The sequence below is a fragment of the Lepidothrix coronata genome, unplaced genomic scaffold (assembly GCF_001604755.1).
Source record: "Lepidothrix coronata isolate B3197 unplaced genomic scaffold, Lepidothrix_coronata-1.0 Scaffold161, whole genome shotgun sequence".
Lineage (NCBI taxonomy): Eukaryota > Metazoa > Chordata > Aves > Passeriformes > Pipridae > Lepidothrix > Lepidothrix coronata.
In genome coordinates, this window is record NW_016690341.1 from 1,981,873 (window position 1) to 2,004,805 (window position 22,933).

General features: G+C 42.8%; 1 protein-coding gene across 1 annotated transcript in view; it reads left to right on the forward strand.

The window, feature by feature from the left end:
• Positions 1-22,933, forward strand: part of NARS2 (asparaginyl-tRNA synthetase 2, mitochondrial (putative)) — a 52,409-nt gene that overhangs the window by 20,618 nt on the left and 8,858 nt on the right. The window contains exons 7-12 of the mRNA XM_017829263.1: positions 10,939-11,071; positions 17,536-17,634; positions 18,034-18,071; positions 19,912-19,978; positions 21,525-21,662; positions 22,783-22,880. Coding sequence (XP_017684752.1) covers positions 10,939-11,071; positions 17,536-17,634; positions 18,034-18,071; positions 19,912-19,978; positions 21,525-21,662; positions 22,783-22,880 — 573 coding nt within the window. The remainder of the gene's footprint in view (positions 1-10,938; positions 11,072-17,535; positions 17,635-18,033; positions 18,072-19,911; positions 19,979-21,524; positions 21,663-22,782; positions 22,881-22,933) is intronic.

Below are 22,933 nucleotides of genomic sequence, written 5' to 3' on the forward strand. Positions count from 1 at the left end.
GACAGATCCTGCAGAAGTCTGTTAGAAAATAGAGGTGGAGCAGGGTAGGTAGGAGAGGCAACTAGGAATTTGTCCATGGGGGCTGTATGTAGTAGGGAACAGAAGGTCAAGTAGGCAGTCATGTCTCTTCGAGGTTAGCTTTTAGATTTACAGAGCTCATGAGCAACCTCCAAGCTGCGGTTGGAAAAGACTGGGAAGGGGAGGTATGGAAAAGACTGACCAAAGGTGTCTGAAATCACATTTTCCATGTCCTTGCAGACTACAGGGTGAGTGCCCATGCCTGCATGTTGTCCAGGGCTCAGGGCTCCATTTCACAGTCAGGCTTTTTGGGGTGTTATTCCTGATCACAGGAGAGAACACCGAGCCATTTATAGTTTGTGAGGGGTTTTTTTTTGAGGAAAGTGGGGAGAGAGATGTTCCTGCATTTATTGACTGTCTGCTGTGCTTGTTATTGAAGGCAAGGTCAGAGAAGTTCATCTCATCTCTCAATGTGACACGAATGGCCTAGTTGGCACAACTTCTCATTTCATTGTGCTTCGTCTTTGTGGTGACGGCATCTAAGTTGTCTGCTCAGGGTGTCTGAATCATTGTCAGCTGCTGTAAATCTATGGGCTTTTTAAGGTCTCCAGAAAAGTCTTTATTCAGTGATACAGCTCTCCACTTTAGTCTCCTCAGTCGCGAATGAGTCAGTAACCAATGTGTGTGGTAAAAGTCTGTAGGATTGTGTGTGTCCTGATATCTGGTTTTAAATGTCATTGGTTTGCTGTGAAGTCTGTGTGGTATTTCTTTGCCCCCCCCCCGATCCTCCAGTGAGGATAAAGGCCCCTTGGGGGACCTGAACTGGGCTGGAGGGTCTGTGACAGCTGAAGATGACTCAGACGCATACTGGAGACAGCCAAAGCCAATTGTTGTCAAGAAGTACAGCTCACTGGCTGTAGTTATCTTTTTGTTCTTGTTTTGTTTCTCCTTTCACCCATCTGCATTTCCCACAAGCTGTACCTGCTCCTCTCCTTTCAGCCCCTCTTGCTAATGCTGTTTTACATCAGTGTTTTTTCCTTGTGCAACTTTTCATCCCAGGCACTGTCTGTTCTGCCTTTTGCATCATGAGCTTAAATAAAATTTCTTTTCCTAGAAGCTCTGGAAACTATCCTCTCCTTAAATTGCAGAATAAGTTATCTCCACGTTCCTTGCCCTCCCTAGCTCTGTTTCTTTTCCCTTTTAAGGCCTTCACTAGGTTTCTGCTCTCTCACGTTCATCTCAAGTTCTCTTGAAGTTCCCTGCAAATGGGAGGGGCAACCTAATAGCAGCCTGTTAGGACCTGCAAGGAGATTAACAAGAAGGCAAGCCCACTCTTTGCAATGATGAACAACAGGAGGATGAGAGACAATGGGGATAAACTGAAATGAGAAGTTCTGAGTGGATATAGGTGGGAAAAAAAATCATGAAGAAATCTGTCAAGCATTGGAAAAGATTGCTGAGAGAAACTCTGTACTGTTCATCAGAGACACAGCTAGATGGAGCTTTGAGCTGCTTGGTCTGGCCTTCTAGCTGACCCTGCTTTGACTGAACCAATGACCTCCTGAGTTATTTTCTCCTTCTAAGTTTTTTCTTGGCTTCATTCTCATTTTCATCTCCACCTAGCTCGTGCATAAGACCATCTTGATGATTTCTCTCTCTAGTTCAGTTTCAGTTCAACATCCCCAGGAGCTGTATTTTTCTACTAACATAAAATCTCAGCCTTTCATGCTGACTTCTTCCTGTTAATGCCTAGCTATCAAACTTGGTTTAGTTGCGACATAATTAATCCCCCTCTCCTCAAGCAAATTCCCTTGATTTCTAAATCATCGTGTATTTTGCTGCTGTTCTGCCAAATCCACATATTCTCTGCAGTCCTGCAACTGGTTTTGCTGGTTGCAGAGAGGCTCTAAAAAAAAAAATCACAATCACTCAGGCCATTTTTGCTGGGTCTCCTTGAGTTTGTGGAGAGCTGAACTCGATGAATTTTGTTTTGATTGCAAAAGGTACGTAAGTCCCACTGATTTCACTTGTAATACTTCAGTACTTTAGTGCATTTCAAAGCGTGGAGGAGATGGAGAATGAAAGAGAGAGAGTGCTGTCATTTTTGGTTGGTGTTCAAGGAAACACTACAGAGCTCAAAAGAGATGGGTTTGAGGCTGCCTTCCATAAAGGAGGCTTCATTTTCAGCAGTCTGGCAAACACAGTTTTAAGATTTGACTCCAAAATGACTTGCTAGTGATGAAACAAATTGCATTGTCTTTAAGCAAATATTTGCTCTACATTGTACAATTTTAAACACTTCTGAATGCAGCTGCAGGAATGATGTCCAGTTGTATAACATTTCTGTTGCTAAGAAGCAACAAAAATAAGTGTAATTATTTATCTTGGATGTCTGAAAAAAATCTCTGACATTTCTTGCACAACATTTGTTTGAGTCTGACTCATAATGCAGACTCTTATAATTAGCGCACTAACTTCCATTAATTAGGCTGACACTTAATTGGATCTATAAAAAGCAACTGTGACATGTCTGGTTTTAATCAATTACCGCGTGCTTCAGTCTGGTTCATGACTGCTGCAATGATTGTTAATGACTTCGTATTACTGGGAGGCCAAATACATGAACTTTGTAGGTACAACAGTGAGTCTAGGGTTGCTTGGCTGGTTGGAGCTTTACAGTCTGCATGGATATGCTGTTGGTCCTTTTTTCTCCTCCACTTTTTTTGGAGGGGAAGCAGGTAATTGACTTGCAAGAAGCACGGTGAGCATGTGCTGACAGTAGCCGCAGGTCAGCCATGTGCTGGGATCCACATATGGAGGGGCTGAATACAATCTCAGCAGTCTTGGACTAGGTGTTCTTCATTTTATCTGCTGGCTGTAAAAATGAAATGCAGGTAGCAACAGAAGAACAGGTTGCATACTCGTCTGGTGAAAGATGTCATCAACTGAGATTTTTGGTCCTCCTCTTACAAGGAAGCTAAGCAAAAGCATCATATTTCTGTCTTGAATCCAGTGCACAGTCCCTTTTCCTTCTCTGAATATCTTGTCATCCCTATTCCAAGCAGTAGTAGGTGCTGTAGGATCTGTGTCAGAAGAGCCCAGCATCCACGTTTGTGTAGGGCCTTGCAGCTCAGCTTCATCCATGTGCCCAGACACCACCAGGAGAGCTGCAAGGGCTTAAGAAGCTGTGGCTTTGCAAGTTACAATAGGGCTGTTGTAACCCTCTGCCCGCATGTTCCCTGCTGTAGTAGCCACATTCATGGTTACTTCTGCAAACTTGTTTTACTTTGTAACCGAGGCAAGCAAGAAGCTTCAGGTGGCCTCTCACTGCAGCTCAGCTGACCATCAGTGGCTCCTGGCTCTGTAGCAAACTTGATAGCTTACAAGGGCATGAACGTGCCTTGTGTCCAGGCTGCAGCTCCTGCTTCTCAGGGAGCCTCTATGCCCTGAGAAGTGGCTTTAGGATGAGATGTGAAATTAGACAACTTCACCCCTATTTGCTCCCACAGCTTTCCTTAAAATAGATGCACAAATCTATTAGCGCGTGCCCTAAAATTCTCCAATTTTCTGTCATCGTGCTGCGGTAGAATAAGGCTAGATCTATTTAATACAGATTTAAGAAATTTTTTTTGTGCAGTTGCTTACTTTGTTTAGTTACTGTAGAATTGTAGGCCTTGGAGATTTTAAATAGTTACACCCAAACTTTGGAATGTGACCTAAACCGTGACTCCTTTTGTGCAGTAATGCACCCACCAATGCATTTTCTTGTTGTGATTCTTTTTTGCAGAGTTCATAAAATCCATGTTCATCTGAAAAACAAAAATTAAAGAAAATATCTTTTTCATGGGTGTTAAAAAGCAGTTTTCAGGGAACATGGGGGTTTTCCACTTTGAAAGGAAAAAGATTTAACCCAATTGTTTCCCCCCCTGCCATGTTGGTAATGTATTTTTATGGCTTAGAGTAGGAGTCACAGGGATGATTAAGTTTTGAAAAACATCTTTTCTCTCTGTTTTATTTAAATCTTTGAAACATTTTATGTAACTCTTTGTAGAATATCTCTGTTAGCTAGAGCATAGGAAGTGGTTATTTGAATAAATGTTCAACTACTTTGGTGGCTTTCATCAACCCAGCTTGAGTTTTCATTGCTAATCAGTCATTTTATTGACTTTAATTAGAAATAATAATATCAACACTAGGACAAAACAAGACTCCACTGAGACTAAAGTAAAACAGTGTTGCATAAGAGGGTGGAGGACCCAGGCTGATGTGGTCTTTGAGCCTGGAGCAGACAACTTGTATGTCTCTGAGTAACACTTACGTCCTTTGTCTCGATTTTCCCCTATTCTCCTGCCATCTGTAGGCTAACAATGCAGTGCCTAGCTCTGCTCTGGGGTTTAATAAACAAAATTCTGGGTACTTTGCCAGATAATTAGGGTATATGGGTCATGTTGTTAATTACTCAAGTGTGCCTGGATCATTTTCAAGCAGAGGTGGATTACCTAGGGAGGATTTTTGTCCCATCTTCTGTATTTTGCTACTGGAACTGGTGCAGAGGCTATGGCAAGGGGAGAGGTGGTCCTGGAGTGTGGCAGAAGAGTGCTGTGCACATGCAGCCTCTCAGGCATTGTGGGTCCCTGCCCTTTGGAGATTGCAGCGAGGGAAACTGCAGCGTTGCTTCAGTCTGACTGGTTGGGGGGGAAGTTGGCACTTCCCAGTCTCTGTCTGGGAACTTAGACAGCTTTTTTTTTTTTAATTTATGTATCTATTTTTGGATGCTTACAAAAGGAAGTACAGTCCCATCTTGTCGCAGCATGAGTTGAAACCTTAGCACTCAGCACATCAGCTCTGCTGCCCAGGCCTAATTCTCACATACTGCTACAAAAGGCCTTGTCAAAATGCAGCTTTTCTCACCTGCATTTCCCCAGATGGCAGACAGAAATGGCATGTCCTATGAGGAGTTTTAAAACTTCTTTTTCAGTCCCTTCTGCTACCTTTTCAACAGAAATAAATTCACTTTCATTGGGCAGAATCCAAACCACCAAACAATAGAAAAGGGAGTATTATTTTTCCATTGAGGTTAAAAAACAGGTATTTCTGTCCAACTCTGATGGTTTGGGGTTTATTTTAACACAGTCTACCCAGCTCTAGGTAGATATTCTGTACAATATTCTGCCTCTTCTCCAAACTGCTGGGCACCTGTACCTCTCTAGCATCATTAGGAGCTCTGGGTTTCCAGCTCCTCCAAAAACTAGACCCTGGAGACATTGGATTGGTGTGTTTGAATGGCTGTCCCTGTGTGTGTGTGTTTTTTTGCAGTGGGCCAGAACATCTTTCAACATATAAATTTCAGCATCCCTGAACAATCCCAGTCGTGCTTGGGTCAAGCACTGCAGCCAACTAGTGTCTCCTGGCAGCTGAGCAAAGTCATCTGCTTATTTCAACAGAGGAGGCAGGTCCTCCATGCTCAGAATTAATATGGTCATGCTGGAACAGAGTGGAATTAAATCAGATGGCTCACTTTATTAATTTCTTCCCTTCCTAAGGGAAAGGACAGTGGGTTGACAAAGCTAAACTCCTTGGCTTTAGGGTCACCTTGCTGTTCTTTCTTCCCCTGCTGACATCATCTGTTGTTTTGTCCTTGGGTTAGAATTATTTCTAGATTTTCTTGCAACCTGGATTTTAGCGTGTGTATGGCTGGGAGAGGTTGGTGGATCATGGTGTAGGGGAATATACAAGGGTCACATGCTGTGTTCATTTAGCATGGCCAGAGATGGGATTTTGCACAAGTCACTGTTCAGCTTAACTCTTCACTGCAGACCTTGTCAGAGTAATCACTATTATTTCTGTATATGCAGACACCTGTAGTATTTTGGGGTAACAACAAGGGCACCACTCTCACCCCAAGTGAATTGTTCCCCCCTGCCATGTTGGTAATGTATTTTTATGGCTTACTCTAGGAGTCACTGTGATGGTTAAGTTTTGAAAAACATCTTTGCTCCCTGTGTGTACTGGTGTGGTTTAGTGCTTAGCCCTGAGTCACAGCAACCAGCTTCTGCCTCCAGCTGTGTCACTGCTGTGGTGTTGTGACCTCGGCATGAGCTGTAAGCTGACTGTGCAGGGATTGCATCTTCTTGATTAATTGCCTTGTTCAGAGTTATATCCCCTTGGTTCGACAGCACAAATAAGTCTTTATTACCTCGGTAGCAGTGTGGAGTCCTGGCTCAGAAAAGGAGCACAATCCATTCCTGGCTCGGGAACCGTCGGCACAATTAATTCTATTTGGATTGCAGCATAAAAATTGCCAGTAAGGCAGAGACAGTGAGGCCTACAAACATTGCAGGAGTTTAATTAAAAGAACGATTTGAAGCAGCTTTGGGCACGGATACTTATTACTTTTCTATTGGTTTCTGCCTCTGTAATGAATTGTCAACGAACTCAAATGAAATGAGCTTTCATTGTGCGTGGCAGAAAGCTCCCAAAGGGAGAGAGGTGGCTACTTCAGAAGACTGTTTCAGTAGCATGTGAAATAAAGGTGGAAAGGGGAAGTTTCTCCCTTCCTGGGTGTCCACAGGGTGGAGAACACAAGAGCAGTCTGTGCAAAAATGAGCCTCCACCGAGTGACCGTCTGTGTGAAGGACGGCTGTGCTCCAGCAATGCTACCAGGTGCTGCTTCAGTGTCCAAAGGCACTCCTGTGAGCCTGTAGCTGGAAAGTGGCTGAGCCCTTTGCTGGGCTGGGATGAGCAAGCTCAGGGTTTTGCAGGACGGGCCCTGGCTTTTGCCACATTTCAGGGAGTGCCATGGGTATTCTCTTGGCCTCCACATTAAGCTCTCAAATTTTCCCAGAGAACTGGACAGAGCGAAATACAGTTACAGAAAGGGAGCAATTAATTAAGCGGCTCTATGCCTTCTTCTGGTGTCAACCCCGGCAGCGCCTGTGAGCTGCATCAATGCACTTGAGCTTGCTGTCCAGAGCTCTGATCTGGGTAAAGCTGACTGCAAAGGGACTCTTTTCAAAGCTTCTCTTGTATTCTTTGGTAGCACATACAAGGACATGTTACTGCTCTGCTGTAATGGCTAAGAGAAAAGGCTCAACAGATTATTAGGCTTTTTTTTGTTTTCCTGCGTGCTTTTGTTGGAGATGAGGAATTAGCACTACTGATTTTTTTTTTAAAGACTCTTTGGTGCCCACAACCCTAACTGACCTAGGCAGTTTTGGAAACCTAGCCAGAATTTTTAAGTTATTTTTAAATGCTGGAAGTCTTGCAGAGGTCTGGGAATGTTAAATGATTAATTATTTGCATCGTAGAGCATAGGACTTGCAACCCTGGACTGAGGCTCCATTGTGCTAGGTGCTGAATGCACACAGAACAAAATTACTGGTTTTGCCCTCAGTACCATGAAATTGGAGCGGAGTCAGCTCCCATCCCTCTTTTCTAACATATTTATATGTTCTCAGTGTGATACAGCAGTGTATCAAATCACAGATATGTTTTTTATAGCAGATGAAGTACAAATAAAGGCTGGATTTGTGTAGCAGGCATTTACGTAGTATCTTGAATGGCAGAGCACAGTAAACAGCATATAAATGCCTGGATGGAAATAATTGTTCACGCATGGAGTTGATAACAGGGACTATATATTTTTAGCTGTGTTTCTCTGTTATGTCCAGGCCTCTGGTCAGTGCTACATTGTTGTTACCAGATGACTTGCATTTACTGTGCTCCTTTGATCATTTTGCCAGCATGTCATCTGGCTAGTTTCCCTTTGCCAGGGTCCCAGGATTGTGGTGAAGTTCTCACAGTTACTTGTATCTGTCTTTTTCCTTTACAATTAGCCTGGGAAATGAATGATTCCTCCCCTTCCTGCACGTTTTTTTATGGGGGGGGCTGAGTTTTGTTTTTTCCCTTCTTCCAAGGGGCAGGCAGGCAAACTCAGCCCCACAGCAGTGATGTGAGGTTCTACAGGCTATCACAAAGCCCTTACCCTTACTGTTGTTGAGCACTCTGGAATAGTCCATAGAGTTGCAGTGCTAATGGTTCATTTTGTAAACATAGGTGGTTCTCAGTTTACGAGTTAGAGAAAATTCATTCCAACAGGGTGTCTAGAGCTGAGAAAAGACAGAAGTTGGTTCCTGTGGGAACAGGGACAGTTGTTCTGCACTTCCCCTCCCCAAAAGCTCTGTCTCAGGCATAGAGAGGCTTTATTCTTGCAGTACAAAACTGATCTGTGACTGTGAAGTATTTGACCGCAGTTGACATCTTGGAGCAATATGAGGGGTAATTTTTATTTTTGATTGCTTTTAGGTATCATGCAGTTGGCAACCCCCTTGGAAAATAAGTAAGTAGTCATCATGCTTGGGCTGCTGTTCAGTAGGAAATAAGTACAGTTCAAAGTACTCTTAGTAGCCTGCATTGCTGGAGACTGTCATCTGTCATGGTAACCTACAGTGACTGAATGTCAGTGCCTGTGCCTGGACAGAAGTGTGTCTCTTGCTGAAGCCAGACTGTTGCTCTGTGGGACAGGATCTCCTGCTAGCCAGCTAGTGTCACACTTTAGTTTTAAGTGTTACTTGGAGGACTTCATGTCAGTGAGAGATTAGAAACCTGCACATCAAACTGAGCAGACCTGAATGGGTACTTCAGCAATTGCAGGCATTTCAAAATATTTTTCTCTTGTGTCTGATCCTGGCTCAACCATAAACTGAACTTGTGACTAAATTTATGTATTTAGGGAAAATTCTGTCTTTAACTGAAGAGCCTAAAATTGAAATATTTTAGCAAAAGCCTGAAACGTTGGGACAGATAGAACAAGAACCTGCATCTCCTGTTTTCCACGGCAGGCCAGCCTCCACAACCTGCCAAGCAAAAGTTTTTGACCAGTTCTGCCTTAAACACAAAACAATTTTGACAGCATGACTCATTCTTTCATATTTGTTGTTTGTACTGCTACAGCAGTTGAGGCTCTTAAGCTTTGGATCCAAGACCTTGTTGTGCCAGGTGCAGTAGGAGCAGGGGAAAAAAACAAACCAAAATGGCCTTGTTGAGGAAGAACATGTGTTTCTGTATAACCCAAGACAACAGGTGGCTACAGATGAGGGATCACAAGGAACCTATGATATAATACTGACTTGTACATTGAGTAACAGTCTTGGTACATCAATTATCTAAACATTGATGAGGTTTTATAGGCGCTATAGCAAAGGGCAGTTTGAAAGAGGATGATCGAGAGACAGCAGAAGTTTCACAGTAACATCGTAGCAAGCAAGAAAGGCAGCAGAGGGAAGAGGCATGTTGAAAATGATGCTTGAGGAAAGATGTTTGCTGCAAAATCTGATTAAAGTCATAGATGTTGTGGTCATGTATGAGAGAGTGCAGGTACGGGGGCAAAGTAGAGACAGAAAGTGTGTTTTTTGGAGGGGGGAAAGCAGAGCCATGGGGAAGAGAAACCTGCAGGCAGGCTGCATATTGAGTCTTGACCTGAAACTTTCTTCTGGTGTGTTTACTACTAGCAACTCAAGGAAAAAGAAAGTGCTCTTTCTTTGGATCATAACCTTTAACCAACATGTGACATGAGGAAACAGATGAGTGAAGCAGAATGTGTGTGTTCCTTTATTTGCAGCGCAGATGTCTCCATAAGGGGCAAAGGAAAAATGCTGCTTTTTGTAGTGTTGTTTATTTAAACTTCAGTTTAACAAAATTAGCCTGTTCAGAAACTTCAGTGAACATCCTCTTTAAATTGAAAGCTTGCAGAGCAAGATGCAAGTCAAATGCCAACCCCAGCTATTAGCACGCATCCTTTCATGAGCGTCAAACTGTGCTTAATCTCTACTGCTTGGGTTCTTTTTCTCTTACATGCTGCCTACAGCTGAAAATAACATCAAGTTAAAGATGTACTAAAGATAGCAGCTGCCCAGTTCATGGTTTTTCTGAAGCAGCTCACTCTCTTCCCCAATCATGGTTTGCTTCCCATGCAACAAGAGGGGAAACACTGCTGTCATGGCATCTGCTTGGGAAGCTCTTGCTGGCTTGAGGATGTCCAGGAGCGCAAGCGTTCATAGCCCGTGGTGTAAAAGGTATTGCTTGTAGTGCAGCTTCCCACATAAAACTAAAACTTTTAAGGGTGTGTTGGTGTTGGATAGGAAGGTTTCTTACAAGGGAAGTAGAAACACAGCATGACATGACTGCAGAACAAGAGAGGATGTGTTTAAATAGACTCTCCAGAAGGTGGCTGGAGAATTGCATTGGTTGCTCTAGCACCGAGCAATATCCCAGATGTGTTTTCTGCAGTAGGGACCCTTTAGCTGAGCCATTTTTAGGTGTGTGGACGATGCCCAGTTGATTATCTCGAAGGCTCTTTCAGCAATAAACTTCGGTCTTGCCACTAGAGGGGGACTGCAAGCCATACACCGTGCATCCATCCTGCTGGGCTTCACCAGCCACCCCTTCGTGTTTGCACCAGCCCAGCAACTCCAGCTGCAGGGCACTTTCTGCTCTGTTGTGCTCTGGGGTCTCACAGCACCCGTGAAGGTCAGACATTGCAGCCAAAGAAACAAGAAAGGATGCAATCAAGGAGAGCCTGACTGGTGTGATGACTGGGTGCTTCTCCAGTTATCTGGCTCTGCAGAATGTTGTTTTTTCTTCCCTCACAGTTGCAAAAAGTGTCCTGAGCACAACTTGTGTACAGTGAAAGCTGAATACTGTGTGTGCAACCTCCCTGAGTCATGAAGAGGTGTGAATAAGTCCTCTCCATGTCTGGATAAAGGAACATAACAGTGGCATATTCAGCAGTGCCATTAAACGGGTCAAAGATGAAATAGAAACATCATTGTTTCTAGATCCTGAGATAAAAGTGAGGGCTTTAGGTTTAACAGACTCACTTGTGTGCTGAACCTGACCTACCTGTTTATTGTCACCTTGCAGGGCTTTTACCCACGTGTTCACCTTTGGTCCGACGTTCCGAGCGGAAAACTCACAGAGTCGCCGGCACCTGGCAGAGTTCTACATGGTGGAGGCTGAGCTATCCTTCACTGAAAGCCTACAGGACATCATGCAGGTGGGCACTCCAAATGTCTGTGCAGGACCAGTACCAGAGCTTCTTCCTCCTCCTTGAGATGTGCTCCCTACCCCTCAACTGAGGTCACAGCTCCTCTCACCCTGTGTGAACCAAGTAGATGCTGCACAGGGGTTTCCCAAGGATTGGGATTTGCTCAGCAGAGATGGGGCCACAGAGGGGATTTGGAAGGGAAGATACAGGTGCACACAGCCCTCATCTGAAGCTGCACAGTTGCTGTATTGCCAGGAAGTGTATAAATGTGCTTGACTGGGCTGGTGAAAGTGGCACTCTCCCTTTCAAAACCTTCAGCACCTCTCCAGTGAATGAACAGTATTTGTACAGTGTGTCCCTTGATGTGGTCTGTAAAGGCCTCCTTGAAATCTGCATTGAAATCTGAAGTAGAAACAACAGTTTTTGGCATACACTGTTCACTGTGGCTTTAGCAGAAGACTGGAGGAAATCCTTAGTCAGTTGACTTTTGATTTTTCGGGATTGACCTCTCGGTTGCAGTTTAACCACATGATGGATGCTAATGCATTTTACTAGTCTCAGTGTAAGCCAGTTTATGTCCAGTAGGACTTCTGAGTAAACATCCTCACAAACTCTGGTTTATCAGGTAAGCTCCCTGGAAAGCTATTGGAGAAACAACCTTATAAAGAAAAATACCTGAGACACTGGCTACAGATTTATAAAATAACATCCAGGTGGTCATTTCTTCAGCCTGGATTGTACACATCGCTGAGTCACTATGGCCACACAGCAGAGCTGACATGCTCTGTGTGCTGCTTCTACGTCCGGGATGTCTGGATGGCACTGGACTGTGTGGACTGACCACTGGGAATCTGTGCTCCATCATTAGTAGCATCCTGCTCTTTCTTTGCTCTCTCCTTTTCTCCAGAACAACTTTGTGTATTCTTAGAACATAGCATATGTATATGTTCTCACCTTACTTCCTGAGTCCTGTTTCTCTAGGCAATCAGGAGCTAATTGAAATCTTCACTGCTTTTATCTAGCATAATAAGCAGGGTCTTCTGTTAAGTGGTGTTTGAGCTCTTGAACACAGCATCAACATATCCTGTGCAAGAACCGTAATTGCTTGTCTTTTGAAGTATAGACAACCAGTTCAGACAGTTCAGAGAATTAGGGTTGAGAATTGTTCTGGAATGTGTAGGGCTTTTATTTGTAGGGAAAGGAGGAACTTCCCCCCTTGTCTTGGCTTTTGTTGTTGCTAAGTATCTTGTGAAGTCTCATCTTGTGCAGTCTCATCTTGTGCTCTCTTCACATCTTCCCTCTGTCTTAAAGTCTTTGACAAGCTTCTCTCCCTATAACAGAAAGTCTCCTAGCAGCCTTCATTTTTCATTCCTCATAGTGAGTCTACATTGCAACAGCCTTAATTTTGGGGTGTTCTTATTTGCAGAAGTGGAGTTCCCATTTTGTTTATTTTTAAATCATTAGGCAATCACTCTTTAAAAAAAACAGAAAAACACCAACAAAAAAACCTGCCAGCTGCTCTAAAGCCCAAGTCAAGTTTCTTTCCTGGTGCAACTGACCTAAATTCAGTGTTCTCTCATGTATCTGCCCATTGGGCAGTTTGTCTGTTTGTTGTCATCTGCAAGTTCTTTGTTCGGTGCAGAACGCCCAGTTAGTTGAAAGCCTCAGGGGCTCTTGGCCATGGTTACCATCTGAACTTTGTCCTCACATAAAGAGCTGAATTGTTTAAGATTTATTTTTGAAATTGATATTCAACATTTGGACTAAGTACCTCTAATAGTAACTAGTGTGCTGGGAATGCTCAGCTTCTTCAGGGACATGTTGAAGTATTTGCTTGTACACCATTAAAGAGTCTTGCTATAAAGATGTAGATGTTTACCATTCACTGATGAGGCCTTGAGGTCTTTCAGCCAAAGCTCCAAAAAAAACATAGCTTTCCTTATGAAATAAAAGGAAAAAAGAAGATTTAATAACCAAGTTAAATGTATTTAGGAACAAAGGGCCTGAAATCTTAGAGCAGTGGCCTTTTTTCCCCACTGTAATTGTACAGAGCAGTGCTCAGTTATTCCTAAATTAGTAGCACAGTTCTTGCAAAGTCTCTTATGTGTTAATCATGCAATATAAATTTCTGTTCTCTGCCAAAATGTGTTTTAGTGCTACAAAGAAGCTTCAACTCTCACAATACTGGTTTCATAATACTTTCTGTGGAAAGTCCCATGTGCTTAGTGCAGTACTTTATGCTGCATGGCTGGATAATAGTATTTCTGCTTTATTGTACAGGGTACCTAAGGGTACCTATGTAAGGGTATCTAAGGAAAGACCTCTGTAGCCTCTTTCCACAAGTGAGGTGAAGAAGTTGGGTCAGGTTGCTCCAAGGCACTTTTCTCCTCCAAACTGGATGAGAAGGAGTTAGAAGAAGGTCAGGTAGACAGTGGAAGAGGTTCAATTGTGGAATTGTCTGGACTTCCAGACATGGCCATCTAGAGTCATCTCCCCTCCAGTACCTGTATTGGAGGTCCAAGGTCTCCAGTTTCATTTGTCCTCTGAGATGCCAGTTGTCAATCTCTCCCTCTCTCTTGAGTGCTGTGTTATGTAGCTGTATCTGTAGACCGTTATCTTCTGTTTTTCATTCCGCTGTCTTGGCAATGCAGTAGATTTAAAGGATCCCACTTCACTCCTGACACTAATGGGGTCTCAAAGAGGCCATTTGATACAGTCATTATTGAATTTCATAAAACACACATACAAAGCTATGCTAAAAAAGACATCATTTAGGCTGTAAAATTAAGAAATGCCAGAAGGCATTTTCCTGATGGCATTTTTGGGAGTTTATGCATAGTGTTAGTCTTCCTTAACAAGATCACATCCTAGCACCACTGTCTCTTTAAGGGATGAAGAATATATCTCTTTCAGATGGAGAATACAATTTAACACTCAGTATTTGAGCTCTGTCCTGAGGGCAGAACTATTGTCTTCCACTGGTTATGTACTTCATCAAAATTAATTTGCTGTCATTACAACCTAGTGACATGGAGCATTATTACCTCCATTTATAGAAGGGAGTTCAGGCATGAAATGAAATCAGTGGGACTGATTTTCGGTGTCAGCTTCAGAGAGTTTGGATCTGAAACATGTATGTGATTTGATTTCCAGAATAGTTTGCACTCAGCATTCTTTCTGTCTTCAGTGCTAAGGCTGAGGCACTTGGGCAAATCTGACTGCAGCCTCAAGAGAACAGACATTGGTAATCACGTGGGAAAGGTTTACTCCAGGTGTCTTGCTCAGCACTCTTTAGGGACATTGGGGTATCTGCAGGACTGTAGGTTCCTTCTCTGAAGTGGCATCCAGCTGCCATAGCTGAGGCTTGCTGTATCCCCTAACTTATATCAGCATTCAAGCTTCAATGGCCAGTGAAGCAGGGGTCCTACAGATAAGTCTCCTTCCTTGCATAAAAACAGCATCTCTCTAGAGTGGGTCCTGAGCTGTTGGTTGTGTAGCTGAGAGAGGAGATTTTATGACCAAGATCAGATGGGAATCCTCCCCTCTCTGTGTGTATATATGGGCACACATGTATGGTGTGTGTGTCCAAGCATGAGAGCAAGAAATAATACTCCACTGGTGAGTGTCTCATATGTAAATAGCCTGTGATCTACACTGCATCCATATGCATGCCTCAGGTAAATACATAAATAAAAATCCTACTGGCAGGTCATGCGATTTTTCTGAAAGTGTCTTATGTAACAGGGATGATGATTTGAACTCTTCTTGGAGTGCACAGCACCTCCAGTTGCTGCTGCTGACATTTACGGCTGTTTTATTGATGATTTCCTGTTTCAACTCTGATCATAATTTTATTTGGGAAAGGATAAGTTGCAGTATCAAAAGATCCAAGTTAAAATTAAGCAATACTCCTGGGAGCTGCTCCTAATTAAAACTGAACAGTTAACCATAGAGTAACACAGCAGCATTGGAGAAGGCCAAGGTTGATACTGCTGAACTTTGAAAGGTGAAAATAAAGAGAGAAAAGCTGTAGTGTTGAGGGAGGAGGGAAAACTTTAACCTCTGTCCTTCTTGTCTGCCCTCCTACCAGCAGTTTCCACATTGCCGTTATGAAGCAACCAAATTAATGGGCTTTTGGGACATCAGAAGTCCCACTGCTGAGATAAGCTACTTGCTGTGATTCCAATGCCTTTTTCCCTGTATAAGTCTCCTATCAAACATGTTTCTTTCAGGATATGTTCAAACCAATCACTCCACCTGTATCTCCAGCTCACGTTTTCCCTCAATTCAGCAAGCCAGTGGTTACAGTTCTCCACTCATTTCTCTTATTGCCCACTTTCTAGTCCTTCATTGTACTATCTGCTTAAAGACATAAATTCTCAGTTTGAGATTTTTTTTTTTCCTTTTCTTTTCCCCCCCTCTACTGTTTGTGTCTAGTACACATTTGGCATAAATAAGAGCAGTGACAAGGCCAGTGTATGACCCACGTGTCTGGTTTTTTTTGCCAGGATAAAACCTCAGTCTCAAACCTGGAAATATTTCCCCGATTGTTTTTCCCATACCACCCACATCTTTTTTCCACAAGAGGAAGCTGCTCATGTTGAATGCTGTGGGAACCTAATTGTTACTTTATCGCACAGTGAGGAAAAAAAGTGCTAATTAAACAACATGCTTTTCTGAAACCAGATGATACTTTCATTTTCTAGAAAGAGGAAGCTTAATGTAAAATCCCTTCGTCTCTGCCTGGTGAAACCAGATGAATTGCCAAGAAGTTTTCTGATTTCATTTGCATAAGCCTTGTTCTAGCTACTTTGAAGAAAGTTCAAAGCTGACTGTTTGGTTATTTGCCACTCAGCAGCAGGAATGCTGGCTTTTCATTTCCTCTATGTTTGAGTACCAGGAGGGGTGAAACTGTTAATCTGCATATGATAATGCCGTTCCTTTATTTGCATCTTCCCTTTTTAGAAAGAAGGCCCAGGTTGATGCAAGAGTGTTGAGTCTGAGTTTGGCTCCAGAGGAGTCAAAATGGACTGCTTTACCAGCTTTGCTAGGCTAGTGGGATGCAGAGGTTATTCAGCACAGAGTAGTGTTCCAGCAGCTTGGGACAGGTGACAGATGTTCATCCAAACATAAGAGTTTGAACAATGTGCCTGAAATCTCATCTCATACAGGCTATGTAAGTAGCACAGCTGCTTCATTTCTGTGCCTTGTGTTCCTCTTACCCTGTACGATCTGGTTCCTTGTAAGGGCTTGTAAGGCAGAGACCTGCTGCTGCTTCTTCTAATCTGCTGACTGAATGTCAGGTTTGTGTTTTCACAGTCAGTCTTCCCTGGGCCTTGTGTCTAGGGACTGCTGCTCACCTAAGTGTCATTGGTGGATACTTTGCTTCTCCCAACCCTGCAATTAATGAAGTGGTTGTTATGCTCACAAAAAAAAAAAAAAGAATGTGCCAGAATTTTCAGAGATACTTTTTATTATGAAAAACCTAGTCCCATACCAGGCTGAGGTGACGTGCAGCCCAGCTGCATTGTTCTGTTCTTACCAAGGAGGGTAGAATAGGAGGGTGATTTTGAAGAAGGATTGGGGCCATCATCAGTTGATACCACAGGTTGTACCACTACCTGCTTTGTGCAGGTGTGAGACTATGAGGAGTCATGAGAACACTTAATCTGCACAATAGCAAGTGTCCTGAATGGACTGCTTTGCTTAACCAAAAGAGAAAATTACAACAGGTTGATGAAAATGGCATCGCATGTGGGGGCTTTTAATGGCATTTTAATTTCTTAATGAGTGAAGCCTGTTTTACTGGATAACTATATCCAAATTGGATGATAATGTCATTTAGTTAATCCACATTAGTTTAGGGAAATGGAATCACATCTTTTTAGTTTCTCAAACATCCCTGCACTGATGTGTCCTCTGCTTTAGCTCTCTACTCATCTCTGTGTATCTTCACTTTGCTTTTACTCTGCAGAATCTCTCTAGCTGGGATCCATTTGGTGGGCTGGCTCTACACACTGCAGGTTTATTCTCCTTTCCTTTAGTTCTGCTTTTTCTAACAACAAAGCAGAAACCCAGAATGACTCATTACAGGACAGATACCTCACTAAGAATTCATCTGAGACCAGTCTCCACAAATGGTTGTAATATGTGTCTGTCTGACCAGAGTTGCTGCTTGACTATTTCAGCTCTGCTGTTTTTCACTGGAGATACCTGACTGAAGATACTGAGGCCATCAGCAGACATTGAAGTCCTAAACCCATAGTAGAAATAAAGGTTCCAGTCCTCTTCAACTACTAAGCAAGCCTGCTAATTAGGAGCATTAGCAAGCTGGTACCCTCTTATGCAGTCTGACCATGCAGAAGGACAGAAGCTCCTTCTGTACCGTTTGGCTGATGTGTACCGTGTTTCATTTGTAGTCTGGGACACCTAAGCAGTGTTCATTTTTCATCCATTTCTCTTTTTCCTATTAGGTTATGGAAGATCTTTTCAAGACAGTAACAAGCACTGTGCTCTCCAAATGTCCTCGTGATGTTGAACTTTTTCATAAATATGTAGCTCCTGCACAGAAGGTAATACATGTGACAGGAAAGAGCTGCAATCCTGTTGTGCATTTTGGGGGTTCTTGGCTATAGGGAGGCTGATTTTTTATTATTCTTTTTTTTACTGTGTTGTCCTGTGTTAAGAAATTGAAGAGCTAAATGTCAGCCTGAGCTTAAGTGATTGTTCAGGCCAGCAGAGAGAGGATATGGTGGAAGTGTAGCTGTCACATCATCTGGCAGCCTCTGAATCATCAGCTTCAATAATCTTTTAGCACTGAATGGCCGGGAGTGAATTTTGACCCATATCTAGATCAGAATGCAGTCCCGCAAATTCAAATATAGAGGAAAATCACTTTTCTGAGTTTCCTCTGGGCCCCTGAACCCTTAAGAGTATCTTTATATGTTTATGTTTTTCTTTTTTTGACCAAGGACAGGTTGGAACAAATACTGAAGAACAAATTTGTGACGTAAGTACTATTTCAAAATGATCTGGAAGAGGGCTTTTGGGGAAAGAGTTCCTATTTTGTATACGTTCTTTCACAACTCAGTATCTTCTCGGTTAGCATAATATCTCCAAAGGAGCATGAACTGCAGTTCCCTTTTACTGTTTGTCATTACCCTTTCATCTCTGCATGAGACTGACATCTGAATCTGCTGACCTTTGGCTCTTGCTCCCCTGGATGAGATCCTCTTTCTATAACTGTATCCTCCTTCCAGCATGTACTTGCACAGTGGTTTGCTCACTATCTTGCTTGGTTTTGGCCTTGGTGCCCTTCTTTCAATCACATCTCCACTCCAGTGGCTCCCTTTTTATAGAAGTATTTTATGATATTTAAAAATTCCAACTTTTTTTTTCTATTCCCAGTTGGTTGTGCAACTCCTATTTCTATTCCCAGTTCTATGTGTACTAAAGAATTGAAGGGTTTGGGTTTCCCTCACTGGTCCTCAAGAATACTTCCTTCGTTACTCTTGCCTATGTCTTCAAATAGTGGAGCTCTCCATTTGTCCCACAGAACACTGTAGGTCTGCTCAGCCCAGCACTGGTTGTCCTGTTAAGCAGCTACAGCCACACTTGGGCAATAGGATCGTGATAGATCCTCCCTGTGTCTCTGTCTGCAAGAGCACCGTGGAAGACCTCAGAGAAGTTACCGTCTCCCCATTTCAGTCCTCTCTTTGGACCTAACTGATATTCCTGAGAGGACAGAGTTGCCACTCAGCTTCTCCCATGGTCCAAGGAAAAAGAAAGAGAGTCAGAACATCTCTTTCTCCCTCTCTATCTCTCTCTTCATCAGCTGCTGGCAGATCTGGGGCATTCCTGGCTTACACACATCAGTTACATGCGTTGAACCTGTGCCAGTGATATACCTCATTTGGACTGTGGCCTGACATAACCCAAACACATGGAGCAATATATTCCTTCTTGAGGTATTTCCTCCAGAAGCCTTCCCTGTGTTAGTGAAACCTTGTAGCTGTGTGTAAAGAGCTCATGCTCCTTAGAGAATTTTGTTTACAATTGGATTTACCCAATGATACAGGAAGATGAAATTATACTGATCAGGTTATTCTTTCTGTTATATAGTGTATAGTTCTGTTATATAGTTCTGTTGTATAGTGTCAGGTTATTCCTCTGTCCATGACATTTTGCTTGGTATGTGGAAAACTTGTCAGCCAAAGTCTTTTCCACTGAATCTTGATTTCCAGATATCAAACCTGGCGCAATCATTCACTGCAATTTTTCTGTTTGCATTGCCATGATGCTGTTCTTTTGTGCTGGTGGAAATCAGTGGAGAATCTGCTCCCAAGTCTGACAGAGCAGTAGAGAAATATTGCTGCAAATAAATCTCATGTTTTTTGCAAAGCAAAGTGGAAACATTTGAGCGACAAGAGCTTTGCACCCTGGGCTGTTATTTTTGCCTAACACACCCTGAGCTAGAGCTATGTTGTTGTAGCTATGCTGATGAGAGCACATTGTTTTCTTTAAAAAAAATCCACACATTTCTATGAAGCAATTCTCTGCAGAGCTCACTTTTGACTGACATGCAACATTGCAATAATGCAGAAGTGTTGAGAGCTTAGCACTTCCTGCCCAGCATGTATCTGAAGCACAGGAAAACATAGGGTTCTTGCCATATAAAATGCTTTTTGGTTTCTGTCCAAAGAAGCATTGCTGGGAAGTCTGACATTACACACAAGTTGGCATGGTGGTGGGGAAGTGCCTCCTTATTTTTCCCAGCATGGCACTTGTCCAGAAAACTTTGTTATTCCTTTCATAGTTATCTTAAAGACTTTTTTTTTCTCCTCTTGCAGAATTTCATACAGTGAAGCAGTGGAAATTTTGAAGCAAGCTTCTCAAACTTTCACTTTCAAGCCAGAGGTAGGTTGTTGCCAGGTGGCTTGTCCCTGTGCCTGTTCATGTGCACAGCCTGAACTCTATAGAATCTCCTTTCTTTCTGATACCACAAGAGCTGTTACTTGGCACAGATTATCTGCCTTCTGGGGTGTTTGTGGGTTATCACCCAGGTGAAACTTTTGGCCTTTGGGGTTGAAATGGGAGCAATATAAGGAGTGAGATCTGTAGCAGAACAACACGTAACGCTTTCAGGGAAGGAAGTGATGACTGTGCTGTTGAAGGACCAAGGCTTCAGCAAAGGCACTTCTCTTTCCTGTGTGCAAGTAGTGCTGGGAGTGTTGCAGATTCAGTAGCAATCATCTAAGAAGATTGCTGCAATAGTCCTCAAATAAAGGAAATATAATAAGGTAGCACCAAAAGTCTGACAACAATTAATAAGCCAATACCATGTAAAAATACCATGTAATCTAGATGTATGTAAAGGAAATCCCTTTTCTTTCCAAAGCATAGATGTTGACTGGGAAAAAGAATAACATGCTAGTCTTTCTAACACTGTCGGATTATGGTTTTCTAAAAATCATATTTTGCACAATTTCAAACACACACACACCCCAGTATGGGACAGCATTTGTGGTGGTGCTTACCTCATGTGTATACTCTTTAATTGTTATCTCATTCTGATGCCTTGAGGAAAATAATCCTTTGGCCGAAGCCACCTTTTTAGCCAGTTGGGTAACTGTTTCATCTGTGCATACCAGTGGGTGTAGAACCTCAGATTTCATATCTGTACTGACTTGATCTGAGACAGCGAACTTGGGATATTTTCAGGTGAAGAGAATCTGTGGGAGGTCTGTTCCAGTCTTCCCCTTCTACTCCCCCAATATGCTTTGCACGTTCTATAAATGGACTTGAGGTCTCAAGTCAAAAGCCACAAAATTTATAACATCAGTGGAAGAAAGGAAAAGTGAGGGGCATTGCAAATGTCTGAGGTTTCTGATAACAAAGAATTTAATAGGATGCTGGGTTTTCTTAAGTGAGAATTAATGTAACATGTAACACAGCAGGAAAGAGAGGATCAGCCCAAAAAAGCTGCTTTCTATATACCAAAGGTAATACTGAAATAAGGCCAGTTTGCGGGGTCAAATAATCTGACTTTGGATAGGTGCCTATTTCTCTTTAGATATATGGAGTGTGGTTTGGGTGTTGATTTTTGGGGTTGGTTGATTGGTTTTGTTTATTTGTGTGGTGGGGTGTTTTTTGGGAGCTGATTTTGTGGAGTTTTTTGCTTGTTTGTTTGGGATTTTTTTCTGATTTGATACCAGATGCTTGGGTTTGATCTGGCCTTGCTCTGTGAAGTTAAATCATATTATTTGCCATGCTTTGCTGTGCCTTAAACCTTGTGAAACTGTCTTCTTAGCAGACTTTCCCAGTGGCCTGTATGAAAAGCTGCTTTGCTTGGTTTCATATTATTCGAAGCTTCACGTCTTCTACACAGGGATTTTGCTGGGTCTCTTGCCATGGGCAAGATACTCGAAGGCAGGTTCCCAGGTCCCCTTTGCTATCTTTGCAGTGGGGCTGTGACCTCAAAACAGAACATGAAAAGTACCTAGTGAAGCACTGTGGTGAGATTCCTGTGTTTGTGATTAACTACCCATATGACCTCAAGCCTTTCTACATGCGGGACAATGAAGATGGACCTCAACACACAGTGAGTCCGTGGGTCACACTTCCACTGCTTTTTTGGCTAGGCATGTGTCTTGGCCTTCTGATAGATAGACTGATGAAAATAATCATCTGCTGGGCCTCTGTGCAAGAAGTCCAAGAAAAGACATGACAATCCTGTCTGGTTCTTTTCCTGTTGTAGAAGAAATCCCCAAAGCAGGAACAACAGGAGGGAGAAGATTCAGGAGATGGGATAGTGTTAAGTTTTAGCTTAATTCCCTTAAGACAAGTTTGCCATAGTTTATTTCTTTTCCTGGTTAACTTCTGTACTATTAGGTGAAATGCCTAGAATTGCATGGCTTGAAGCAGTCTGTGATTCTCTTTTCATCCAAATGTAGCATCCATGTAATGCTCAAATAGCACATGGGCACAGGAAGTAAGCTCTTTATCAACAAGCCTCATGCTTTGAAGGTGTGATTTCCCAGTTGAACTGAGACAACCTGAAGCACTGCTTCTGCTACAAAGAGCAGCTACCCTACCATGTACCACTTTCACTTCAGTGGCTTTAGTTCTAGAACCACTTCAGCTGTGGGATAAGAAAAGTAACCCTAGAAGACAAAACAGAGAAGACAGCCAGCTCAAACCTAAGAGCCTAAGTGGTATCACTTGGATCCTAATAGTTGGATCCAATACATGAGTGGCATTGATACCATATCCACTAGAGCTGGCCCAAGGAATGGGGGTAGATAAGGCTGAACACAAGCTACAGCATCAGAGCAGGGAATCAGGGCTTAAGGAAACTTGTCCATGTGTCTTTGCTGTCTTGTGAGCTGCTGTTGGGTTCTTTATAACCCCGCACAGGTTGTGACCAGAGTAACTTAGTGAGATTCAGTTCAAACCACTTGCTGTAGATGTTCTCAGTGTGGAACATCACTGCTGTTGTTTAGGTTTTCTGTAGATTTACTGAAGTTTATCCTTGGAAAAATTTCCTCCCAGCCTTCTGTCAACAAGAGACTTTTCAAGTATGTGCAAATACTTACCTAAGTGTCACAGACTCTGGAAGAATTACAGTAGGGTTTTACAACCAACCATCAGTGTCAACTGTACTTCTGCCAGTCACTGTGTGGCTATGGGGCATGACTTCAACTAGTTTTCTTTCTTTTAAGGTTGCAGCTGTTGATCTCCTCGTACCAGGAATAGGGGAGTTGTGTGGAGGCAGCTTGAGAGAAGAGCGACTGCCCTTCCTCGAATCACGCTTACAGAGGTATGGAAAACCTGCAGGTGCCAGGAGACTAGCCTGCTCAGGAGAGTGTTTGA